Source organism: Aphelocoma coerulescens, chromosome 5, assembly GCF_041296385.1.
Source record: "Aphelocoma coerulescens isolate FSJ_1873_10779 chromosome 5, UR_Acoe_1.0, whole genome shotgun sequence".
Lineage (NCBI taxonomy): Eukaryota > Metazoa > Chordata > Aves > Passeriformes > Corvidae > Aphelocoma > Aphelocoma coerulescens.
The window spans coordinates 66,728,231-66,740,929 of record NC_091019.1 but is presented as its reverse complement, the minus strand read 5'-3'; the positions used below and the strand labels follow the sequence as shown (position 1 = coordinate 66,740,929).

The window sequence follows — 12,699 nt, the reverse complement described above, 5'->3', positions numbered from 1 at the left end:
GAACTCCCAGGCTGGGATCCTGACACCACTGAGATGGGATAAAGGAATGGCAGTGGAAAAGAGAGGTTGGGAAAAGAAAAGAGTCATTAGATGAGGGAGGCAAATTGAAATAAAATCCTTTATCTTTGAATTTACCTTTCATTTTTCTTTAGTTTGACCCACCAGATGTGACCTGGAGCAGTAATTCCACAGAAAGATTTACCCTGTGGAACACTGGAACAGCTTCCCAGGGAATGGGCACATTCCCAAGGCTGCCAGAGCTCCAGGAGTGCTTGGACACCGCTCCCAGGGATGCCCAGGGTGGGGTTGTTGGGGTGTCTGGGCAGGGCCAGGGGTTGGATTTGTGATCCTTGTGGGTCCTTTCCCACTTCAGATATTCCATAATTCCATGAAAATAGATGAATTAACCACTTCCAGTGAGACAAAGTCCTGCTGGCACAAGGAGAACTTTCCAAAGAATAGGAATATCCTCACACAGCACATCCCCAGTGAAATCCAGGAGTTATCTTCTAAATAAAAGGGTTCCATTAAATATCTTTCCCTGTTCATCACCGCTGGAAGCATCTAGGATAAATATCCCAAAATTCTGAAGAGAACTGGTTTTTATGGCAATTGGTTAAATGCCACCCTCGGTAGGGAAACGCTGCTCAAGTCGTTGGGAACAAAAACTTTCCTCCCACGGGAAAAATAATCAAAGCTTGCCATAATTTTTCTCCATTCATCTCCAATTTGTCACTTGCCAGGATGTGAATAAAAGGAGAAGAATTCTAAACACAGAGAGATGAAAGGAAAAGCTCCTGGAAATACCTGTTTAACTCCCACTTCTTGGAAGCATTTTCAGGTTGTGTCTCTGCTCTTAGAATTAGCAAAATTCTGCATCGCAAGCAGAACAAAAATGCATCAGAAAGAGGGGTTCTGGCAACGGGAAAAGGTGGGAAAATAACAGCGACCCAAGTGATGCATCCCCCAGAATCTGGGAGTCAGCAGGAGTCATCCCATGGGATCCACCAGGAACTGCCTCAGGTCCTGAGGGAGTGGGAAGCTCCTGGAACTCCTCAGTCACAGAGTCTTTTCTACTTTTCACAGCAAATTCGTGCCAGAAAAAGGGGAAAGAAGCCACTTCCTCCCTCTTTATCCAGAAGGACCAACACTCCACTGTCTCTATTGTGGTTCTCATTCCCAGATTCACAGAATCCCAGGATCACTGAGGTTGGAAAAGACCTCCAAGATCACAGAGTCCAGCTGTGCCCGATGCCCACCTTGTCCCCAGCCCAGAGCTCTGAGTGCCACCTCCAGGAATTCCTTGGACACCTCCAGGGATGGGCACTCCAAAGCTCCCTGGGCAGCCCCTGCCAAGGCCTGAGCACCCTTTCCATGGGGAAATTCCTGCTGCTGTCCACCCTGAGCCTCCCCTGGCCCAGCCTGAGGCCGTTCCCTCTCCTCCTGTCCCTGTTCCCTGGGAGCAGAGCCCGACCCCCCCGGCTGCCCCCTCCTGTCAGGGACTTGTGCAGAGCCACAAGGTCCCCCGGAGCCTCTTTTTTCCCAGGAAAAAAGGACTGAGCCAAGCACAGGAGGCGCAGACCCCTCATTTCCAATTTCCAGTGGGATGAACCTGCTCCTAACGCAACCAACACCACAACCAAGAGAAACCCGCAAGGGAGAAGCTTCCATCCTCCCTTCAGTGTTGACTTTGGGATTTAAAGCAGAGCTAGAGCAGCAGGAAAAATCTGGGATGGGAATTCCGCAGATCCCAAGCATGTAATCAAATGCATCAATAATTTGTTATAAAACAGAGCCAGGAAAAACAAATCAGCTGCTTATCAGCACTGAGGGTGTGTGAGGCAGCAGCTGCTCCCCGGAGGCCGCAAAAGAGGTCACTTGTGCTGAGCTGCTAAAAAAGCCAAGTGACAGAAGATTGGGGCACTGAAAGTGGAATAAATGAGGGCTGCACTTCATAAAACACCCAAATTAAGTCCTGACAGCGCAGGGAAGTCGCTCAGTGACTGCTCAGATCCACAGTACAAAGATTGGCTCATTATCCCCCCATCATTCCCAGAAACCACCTCAAACCACCAGGCTTTCCGTGCTCCAACAACAAATGCCGCATGTTTCCAAAGTGAAAAAGAACTGATTATCCCCCCCTTTTCCCTCCCCATTCCCGAGGCTGGATCTGGATGCGGATCAGCTCCCAGGGAACAGCTCTTGCCCTCCTTTTTTCCTCCTTGTTTTACACAGCAGCGACAAATGAGCTCAGGATCAGCTCAGCATTTAGAGAAATCTGTCCTCCTCTCTCATCTGCTTGTTCGCGTGTCAAGGAATTCAAAGCTGTGGGGAAAATAATGATTGCCTCACACTTGGCTTGGGTTTGGTTTTTTTTTTTACCACAAATGAGACTCCTATGTCATTTTTACTTCCATATTTACATGAAAATCATGGATTCTGGGGAACTGCCGCGACAAACAACCCCACATCAAATATGTAACAGCCGTAAGATTCTTGCTGCTATTTGTTTAGGGGAGGAATAAATCAACTTTTGCTTAGCACAACAAAAAGAAAATCAAGGGGAGCTCAGGTTTTACTCACACTGCACAATGAGCTGCACCAGAGCCTCTCTGGGTTTGACATTGAATCCGTTGTATTGGCTGGTCTGGCACCGGTAGGTCCCGGTCATTTCCCGGGAAACGTTGACAATCCTCAGGATCCCGTCGTAGCTCTCGGTCTGCAGGGCTCCGTCCGGCATCGCCACCTCCTTGTCCGCCCGTGACCACAGGATGATGGGTTTGGGTTTCCCGGTCACCTGGCACTGCAGCTCGATGGTGTCCCCTTCCCGCGTCACCAGCGGGGATTTCTCCTGAGGGACGGTCAGGTTGGGGGGCACTGGAAATAGGAAAAGAGAGGGGTCAAAGGTCGGGTACCAAGGATGGGCTTCCTGCTCGGAACTATCCATGGAAAATGAATTTATCCACAGTGAAGCAGGGATTGTGCACAATGGAAGCTCCCACATTTATGGGGTGAAGTTCTCAGCTGCCTGGAGAGGCTCAGAGGAGATTTCCCAGCCCTGCTGTGGCACTCGTGTCATCCCTGTGTGTCCCTGCCACTGTGCCAGTGCTGTCCCACCATCCCTCACTTCCCCGCTGAGAGTTCTGCTTTTCCTTTTTAGGATTGTTGGGCACTAAATCCCGTTTTTTGTACCAGCTGCTGATTTTATCCAGCCCATGGATAAAAGGCTGCAGACGAGGAAGGATTGCAGCAACTCAGGAATGAGCTCAGATTTGGAGGCCTGACCCCAAAATGCAGCTGGGGTCTGTCACAGGAGGGTCATTGGAGTTTATTCCACAGGGATTGGCATTAACAATTCTAAAGGGGATATTGGAACTATTTCCAGCAGGAGTTGGGCAGCCCCATGGAGCAGGAACACCTCCCAGTGAGCTGGTGATGGTCAAGGACATGGGATAAAGATGTGGATGTGTGGGAGCAAATCCAGAGGAGGCTCCGAGGGCTGGAGCCCCTCTGCTCTGGAGCCGGACTAAGAGAGCTGGGAATGTTCACCTGGAGAAGAGAAGGATGCAGGGAGAGCTCAGAGCCCCTTGCAGGGCCTGGAGGGGCTCCAGGAGAGCTGGAGAGGGACTGGGGACAAGGCATGGAGGGCCAGGATACAGGGAATGGCTTCCCAGTGCCAGAGGGCAGGGCTGGATGGGAGATTGGGAATTGGGAATTGCTGGCTGGGAGGGTGGGCAGGGGCTGGGCTGGAATTGCCAGAGCAGCTGTGGCTGCCCCTGGATCCCTGGCAGTGCCCAAGGCCAGGCTGGACATTGGGGCTGGGAGCAGCCTGGGACAGTGGGAGGTGTCCAGCCTTGCTTGGAAAATGCTTGGAATGCTGTGTGGCAGGTGGAGTGATGGAAAATCCTGATTTAAACACTGCCCAGCCTCCTTTTCCTTTGGTGCCTCCTGAAAACTCAGCTTTCCTCATGGATCTCCTGTCCTGAACCATGGGGAGACATTCCCTGTGGGAAACAGCCTCTCCAGGAGCTTTCCCTCTCCTCCCTGTCCTTCACTCATCTCCTTTGCTGGAATGCCAGGGCTGCCAAAAGCCAGACTGCACCTCCCTCCTGTCTGCAGGAAAAACACTCCAAGGCAATTTTCAGCTCCCGAGGGACAGAAACAACAAACTCATCCCGGTGAGAAGCAATTCCAGCTTTCTCCAGGGATCTGCTCCGTGTCTCCAGCCCTGACAAGCCTGGTAGGAATAAGAGTGGAAATTTGGGGCTATCATAGGAATCAAAGTGCTGCTTTCAGCTGTTTTGAAGGCTTTAACAGCTCCTGGCAGGTGGGACAGGAAGACACGGGAAGAGCTTTTCCAACAGGGGAGGGAAGGAAAAATGAATTTATACTTCCAAAAGAAAAGGAAAAAAAAAAAACCAAACTAACAACTGCTGAATAAAACATTGGAAATATTAATAAAATATTATTATTTCCATTATATCCTCGTGTGCCATGGCAGGATGTGAGCTCAGGAAAAATCCAAGGGAAATGGAGCACGGAGAAATCATGGATAAAACTGGGAAAAAGGTGTTGTTCCAAGAAGGACAATAGAGTTTATAGAGAAAGGTGCCAGCCTGAAGACTGACTTAGTCCTAACCCTAATTCTAACACTGGAAGATAACCAAAAACCCCAAACTAAACCTAACAGGAACCCAAACCCTATGACTAAATTAAAACCTAAACCTAACCCTAACCCTAACCAAGCTCAAAACCCTAACCCTAATCCTAACCCCAAAACTAAATTAAACCTCAAACGTGAACATAATACTAATGCTAAAACAAACCTTATCCCAAACCCTAATGCTAAGCAAAGCCAAACCCTAACAAAAGCCAAACCAAAACCCAGACCTAACCCTAACGCTAGCACAAACTCTAAACCCAAACCTAAACCAAAATCTAAAAAGAACCATACCCTTAACTTCGAAAATAAACTAAACACTAACCCAAACCCCTAACCCAAACCAAAACCCCAATCCTACCCGTAACCCAACCCTAATCCTAACCCTAAACCTAAATCCAAATCTAACCCTAAACCTAATCCAAACTCTAAACTTAAACAAACCCTAATCCTAACCTTAAACCTAATCCCAGTCCTAATTGTAACCCAACCCTAATCTCAACCCTAACCCGACCCTAGTCCCAAGCCTAACCCTAACTAAACCTCTAATCCTAACCCTAACCAAATCCTAATCCTAAACCTAACCCTAAATCCAAATCTAACCCTGACACCAACCCAACCCTAATCCCAACCCTAACCTTAATCCTAACCCTAATCCTAAAACCAACCCTAACCCCAAGACTCCTCCTGGATTTTCCAGCTCACCTGGCTCGTGGCTTCTCAGCTGAGGCCAAGTGTGACAGAGCCCTGTGTGGATCAGGAAAAATCCTGGATTTGTCCTTTTCCAGCCTGGGCAGTGGATCTGCTCCCGCCTGGGACTGTTTGGATCCAAGCCTTTCCCAGAGGATGGATCCTGGAGGCTCTTCCAGCCCTGCTCCCACTCCTGGCTCCTCCGGCTGCCCTGGGAACCACAGCCTTCCCTGGCTCAGGGATTCACTGCCCGTGAGAGCCGGGGGGTCACAGCCCTGGGGTGAGACCCCTGAGACCCCGATATCCCGAGGGAAAAGCTCTGTGCCAGCCCACACAGCTCTGCTGCAGCCCCAGGTGGGGCCAGGATGGGAATTTTCCCTCTGGGGCTTGTCTGTGTGGATTGATCCCTGGACACGTGGTGCTGGCAGCCTCTTCCGGATTCCAACCTTTTCAGGCTGTGAGAGCCATGGGTCTGAGTTATCCAATCCCAGCCTGCCTCAGGAATCACCCATTCCAGCTGGCACAAGGGAGGGAACTTGGCAAAAACACAGGAAGGACGTGGATGTGTTGGAATGAGTCCAGAGGAATACACGGAGATGCTCCGAGGGCTGGAGCCCCTCTGCTCTGGAGCCGGACTAAGAGAGCTGGGAATGTTCACCTGGAGAAGAGAAGGATGCAGGGAGAGCTCAGAGCCCCTTGCAGGGCCTGGAGGGGCTCCAGGAGAGCTGGAGAGGGACTGGGGACAAGGCATGGAGGGACAGGATACAGGGAATGGCTTCCCAGTGCCAGAGGGCAGGGCTGGATGGGAGATTGGGAATTGGGAATTGCTGGCTGGGAGGGTGGGGAGGGGCTGGGCTGGAATTGCCAAAGCAGCTGTGGCTGCCCCTGGATCCCTGGCAGTGCCCAAGGCCAGGCTGGACATTGGGGCTGGGAGCAGCCTGGGGCAGTGGGAGGTGTCCCTGGTGGCACTGGATGGGCTTTAAGGTCCCTTCAACCCAAACCGTTCCAGGATTCTGGCCCTGAAACAGGGAAGAGATCCAAATCAATTGAGGAGATTTTTCCCAGATATCCAGAAAGTTCTTCTGGTTGAAGGAACTTCTTCACTGAGCTCGTCATGGGAGGAGCAGACAAACAAATTCTGTGTGTCCAGGAGCTGCACTGCTCATCCCATCCCATCCCATCCCATCCCAGCCCTGCCATGGGCAGGGGCACCTTCCACTACCCCAGGCTGCTCCAAGTCCCATCCAACCTGGCCTTGGACACTTTGTACACTCAAAGCTTGAATCCTCTCCAGAAAAAAGCAGGAAAGAGCACACCCAGCTTCCCACGGGGACTTCTGGAGGTGTCTGAGAGGAAGGAGAGGGAATGGCACAGCACGTCTAACTTTAAGGGGAAAAAAAGCAGATCCTGGACAAAAATCTCCCGTGCAAATACAACAATTCCCCCTCTTTTTCCATCAGTTTTTCCTGAAAAACCAGAGATAACAGCACAGCAAGAGCTTCGCCTGGCTGAGATAAGGAGCAGGGCCCACGAGGGTGGTGGCAGCTGATAAGAGAGGCTCTGTCAGTGTCCCAGATGGAAAGATCCCTTTAAAGCTCCGACTCCTCATCTCCCGTGGCATTTGGCAGTGCCTGGCGCTGCGAGGCAGCCAACGGCTCGTTATGGTTCCCTGGATTTATTCACTTCATTCCTGGGAACGGCACAGGGGACAGGAGGGACAAGACCATCCATTAAGATGAAGAATTCCAGGGGCAATGCCATAAATCCAAAGCCTGGCTGCAGCTCTGGGTCACGTTTGAGTAACGGTGAGGTCCCACCAAGGATTTCTCTGTCCCCACCCCATTTATGGCTCCAGTTCCCCCTAAATTGAGACCCCGATTCTCCACTCTCTAATTAGGGGGAGAAAAATCCCCGAACCTTTGCTCAGGGAGGGTTTTTGGCAGGGTTTCCCCTTTTCAGCCCAGCTATTTGTCACAACCTCACAGGTACTTAATTATTTCTGAGCTGTCTGTTCCGCCAGCAAATGTAGCTGGAATTAGCAACAGGCTGAAAAAATAAATCCCAGTTTTTTGGGGGAATGGTGACACAGCAGGCACTGGCAGCCTGGGCACGTGGGATTTGTCTCCATGAACAATCCAGCTCAAAAGGATTGAGGAGAAAATAAGAATTTCATCGTTTTCTTCCCAAAAATGTAGGGAGACTGCAGGAGCAGGGAATGGTGGGTCTGGGTGAGCAAGGATAGAAACAGGGATTCATGGAATTGTTCAGGTTGGAAAAGCTCTCTGAGATCATTGAGTCCAACTGTTCCAAGGCCACCACTGACCCATGTCCCCAAGTGCCACATCCCCACGGTTTTTAAATCCCTCCAGGAATGGAGACTTCACCCCTTCCCTGGGCTGGGGAGAATTCCAGGCAGGAATTCTCCCTGATATCCAACCTAAACCTCTCCTAGCACAACTTGGGGCTGCTTCCTCTTTTCCCACCGCTTGTGCAAAGATGAGTGAGCAAAGCTGGGTCCGGAGGCTCAAATAAATCCATGAGGAAAGGAGCAGGGATCAACCAAGCATGTGCCAGCCAAGATGCTGCCAGCGGGATGAGCAGGCAGGGGTGCCAGGCAGGTGGGGAGGGCTGTGCCAGGCTGTGCCAGGCTGTCACCAGCTGTGCCAGTCACCCTCTCCCAGCAGGTGCTGCTGTGGCACAAGGAGAGCCCTGGAGGGCTCAACCTCTTCCCGAGGCTCCTGCAGCTCCAGAGGCTGCTCCAAGGAAAGGGCAGCTCTGTCCCTGCTTTGCAGAATAAAAAGTTACCTAAACCCTAGATGGAAACAACAAATGTTCCCTGATTCCTGCAGCCACAGCCAGGAGCAGATCCACTGCCCAGGCTGGAAAAGGACAAATCCATGATTTTTCCAGGTCCTAAGTGGAAACAACAAATGTTCCCTTATTCCTGCACCAAGTGGCTTTAAAGTAAGTTCACACTCTCAGCAGTTTCCTGAAGTGGAGGGTGACACTTGGAGAACAGAAAGCTTTGGTGACACTCCAAGAATGAGAAGCTCTGGTGACACTTGGAGGACAAAAAGCTCTGGTGACACCTGAGGAACAAAAAGCTTTGGTGACACTCGGAGAACAAAATTCCTGAGCCTGATGTTTATTCCTTGTGTATTCTGGTTGGTTTTAGTGCTACTCGAGCTTTCTGAAATCCTGATGGATCAAATTCCAGCTTAATTAACAGATCAGACAGATTAATTAACTGCCACTGGCAGAGGCAAGAAGCTGCAGACAGAAAAATCCTTCAGAGGCCCTCTGATCCCATTAAAATATCCCTCCCCATGGAGGCTGCATGGGTTTTATCCCTTCCCAAACTATCCCATGTTTCCAACTCAATCAGTGGAAGAGGACAAGGAGCCCCTACAAGTGGTGGCCTCACAACTGCTGAGCTCTTCCCTGGGGATTTCAGGGGCTGCTGGCACCTCTGTGTCCCTGGGAGCCTTCAGGAAAACATTTCCTTGGAGTGACCTCTGTCCGTGACAGGGAAAAATCCCAGGATAATGTGGCCAGGCTGCTCCACATGGATTCATCCCAGTAATTAGGATCAAGCACAGCAAAGGAGTGTTTGAGCAGCACATCAAGAAATCACCCAAACTGGAGATAACCCAGAGAGAATCTCCCCAGGGAACTGCTGGAATTCCCATTATCCAAGGAATACAAACCCAGCTTGGCTCAGGAATATTGAGGAATCCACGCTGCATCAGCTGGAAGGGAGAAGAGAAGTTATTTGTGTGTCCTACTTGTGGAATATTTATGAATTTGAAGGTCTGACTGGCCGGGATTAATCATCCTCTGCCTGAGAGCGGCAGTTTGGGCCCAGCTCATGATTCATGCCCTGATGTGATGCCGGAGTTAAGACAGGGCTGAGCCGTGGTGCAAAATAGATTTGAGCAAGATCATTCTGCCTGGGAAGGGCAGTGAGGGATAATTATTCATGAAGGATAATTATGCTGGTTCTGTCTGTAAACAGAGGCTGAAACTACTCAGCCTGCTCCGTTTTTTTGGGAGAAATGTTGGGGAAAACCAAGGAGCTGCTGCTGGAAGGGACTCGGAGGTGAGAGAAGAGCCCGCGGGGAGATTTGCTGTTTCAGCCAAACGATTGGAAAAGCAGCTGAAGTCAGGGGAAAGAAAACGCCAGGGAATTTCCTTTACCCTTTCCATGGCCTTTCACCGCCATGGAAGAGTGTCCATCAAGGCACCGGTGTGGAAAGGAGATGGAGCGGCCTGTCGGGAATTCCTGGCTGGATTTCATGGGCAGTTTCTGATGGTTCCAGTTCCTGTGTCCCCCCAGGCAAGGGACACAAATTCCAGTTCCAAAGGGGGGAGTCCATGTTTTCTGGGGCACAAACCACTCCTAATTGCACATGAGGCCACAATATCCACCATGGATTTTATGGAATCACAGAACCCTATAAATTGGAAAAGCCCTCTAAGAACATCCGGTCCAACCATCAACCAACACCACCACCGGGGTCACCCCCAACCCATGTCCCCAGGTGCCACACTCACACATTTTTTGAATAATTCCAGGGATGGTGACGCCCCTGGACAGCTTTTCCCACCCTTTCTGAGAAGGAATTTTCCCTAAGATCCAATTTAAATCACCTCTGAGGCCATTTCCTCTCGCCCTTAAGTGATGGTGAGGCCTTGGACAAAGGGTCCAGTCCTGAGGGTTGGGATGATCCTGATATTTGGACAAAATTCTTGCTCAGGCAGGAAAATAAGTCCAGGATCAGTGCCTGGAGCACAGCACTAAACCCCTAAAGCAGCACCTTGCTCTGCAGCCAGAGGAAAGAGGAACATTTGAAACCCAGAACATGCAGAGCCAGCAGCAAATTAGGGAAATGAATTCCAGTGCTCTCACAGGAGCCGTGCTGAGCAGCATCCAGGGATGAGAAGAAGCACGGGATGAGGAGCCCATCCACAGCCCTCTGGAGAAGAACAAAGAGGCTCTGCCACACAGAGGGTGTCTGCTCCCCAAAACCCCGCTGGAATCAATGCGTGGAGGGTGGATTCATCCCACAGAAATCAGATTTCCCAAGGGACTGGGCTGCAGAGCAGGACAAGGCCTGGCCTGGACCTTTCCCTGCTGTGTGACGGGAAGGGGCTCCCAAGGATGGAATTAACAAGAACAATCTCTGCACATTAGCCACGAAATCAGAACTATCAAAGACAAAGCTTTTTAACGAAATCCTGCCGTTTTCTGTCCCTTCTGCTCCCTGCTCCCTCCGATAAACTTGGATAAACTCCAAGGATAATGGCTCCCCAAACCCATCCGTTTGCTGCAGTAACCAAAGGCCTCTCTCTGTTTCCTGGGGCCGCCGTGAACGATCGCTCTGGATGGTGCTTAAGGTTTACAAATACCTTAATTAGCCACTAATTACCTCCCAAACCCCACATCCTCGTTATGCAGCGAGGCTGTGATTCCGATAAACATTTCGAGCTGGAATCGAGGTCTCTTTCATGTCTCATCAAAGCAGGAACAGGATGACCAGAGGACTCCTGTGGCACAACCAGATCAAGGCTGCAGGTCCCAGAACGGCAGCCTGGAGCTTTAATTAATTCATTATTTAATGGAGAGCTGATTAGCTTGATAGGCAAGCCCTTTTCATACTGCACAGCCTCACATGGAGCAGTTCTCCAAGAATTTCTCTGCCTGGATGTAGCAGAACTTATGGAAAGCCAAATTTATCCCTGGAAGAGTTGGCGAAACCTTGGATAGTGGAAAGTGGTGCTTCCAACCCAAAGATCCCTTCCAACCCAAACTGATTCCATGATTCCAGGAGATCTGAAGGCCTCCAGGCTGCCCTGTGCTCATCCAAAATCCATGTCCTGCTCCAGGATGTTGCCATCCTAAGCTCAGGACATCTTCAGGCTCATCCCGAGGGCAGGAATTTGTTTGGTGAATTTTCCATGTAGGACATCTGGCTGTGCCCACACCGGGCAGGAATGAGCTACTGGAAGGACTCCCTTAGGAAAAGAGGGATCACCACAACCTCCAGCCCTTCCTATGGCAATTCAGAGCAGCAAAACCAGAAAATAAAGGAAAATATCCCAAAATAACAACCCTCTTCCCTGCTCAATAACATCACCAAGAAAAAGGTGGAAAGGGAATGAGCCAGAAGGGACAAATGCTGATTTTTGGGAATAAAAGCAGTGTAGAAGCCTGTCCTGAACAGAGCAAACCATCCCAATCCCAAAGCTTACTCCTCCTGCTTAAACCCAACGTTTAAGGCAGAGAAAAAACCCCTTGCACAGACTGACACTCTCTGATCCACCTCTTTTTTTTTGCTTACCACTTTATTGAGGTTTTTGTTGCTTTTTCAACATCTCATTGCTTTTTTAGCATCTTCTGCCTCCAGGTTTCCATGACATGATCCCACGTATCCAGAAAAACCCAGCCTGGCTCTCAGTAACATTTGCCCAGGGTGGGTTTTATGGATGGCAGGGCTTTTCCAGGGCAGATATTCCACATTTGAGTCTCAGTTCCCACTCTTCAGTGACCTATTTTACTGAGATATGGGGGGAGCAGTGAGGGGATTACTTCAGGTCCATTTATATAAGACACTCAGGACACAAATCCGTGCTTTTCCCACTGAAAATGTCAAGGGAAAAAATATTCCCGCTAAACAAGGGCAGTTCCAAGTGTGTCAGGAGCCACGCGTCCCTTCCCAACCTGCGGGAGGAGAGAATTCATGGATTTCCTCCTTCCTTAAGATTTGACACAGCCCCTCCTGCCCCTCTCCGTGACTCCAGGAGGAGCCTCGGAAATGTCAGGAAGAGGAAAGTCCCCCCCATCCCAGACATCCAGAGGGATGTTAATAAATCCCTGCAAGTCCTGGCAGTTGGGAAATGTGTTTGTGCCTGGGCCTTCTGTTCCTAATTAGCAGAGCAGTAATGAATCCTGATGAATCAGTAATGACCTTCAAAGCACTGCAACTATTTCAGCTTCCGCTTGGCTGGGTAATGAAGTCATTCCAAGAGCAGAATTCCTTTTAGGATGTTAAAAAAGCTGAGCCCAAAGGCCATGTTTTCTTCCCCCTTTCCTGATCTTCTGGAGTGATCCAGGACAGGAAATTTAAGGGGTGAGCGAATTCATCCCCTCCTGCAGGGATTGTGGTGAGCTGATAGGAATGGCCAACTAATGGATGTTTCCATCAGTTTTCCAAAGGGTTCCCAGGAAGTACAGGGAATTCAGTGGTTATTGGATGTGCACACAGCACCGTTTACTCCACCTGGGCATGGAGGTGACAAAGTTAGCATGGAATGGTCAGCCATCATTCCAAAGGTGGCTCTTCTCCTCT

General features: G+C 50.2%; 1 protein-coding gene across 1 annotated transcript in view; it reads right to left on the bottom strand.

Moving 5' to 3' along the window:
* MDGA2 (MAM domain containing glycosylphosphatidylinositol anchor 2) overlaps positions 1 to 12,699 on the bottom strand; it is a 222,159-nt gene that overhangs the window by 74,421 nt on the left and 135,039 nt on the right. Inside the window, exon 8 of the mRNA XM_069016095.1 lies at positions 2,584 to 2,877. Within this exon, the coding sequence (XP_068872196.1) occupies positions 2,584 to 2,877 (294 nt within the window). The remainder of the gene's footprint in view (positions 1 to 2,583; positions 2,878 to 12,699) is intronic.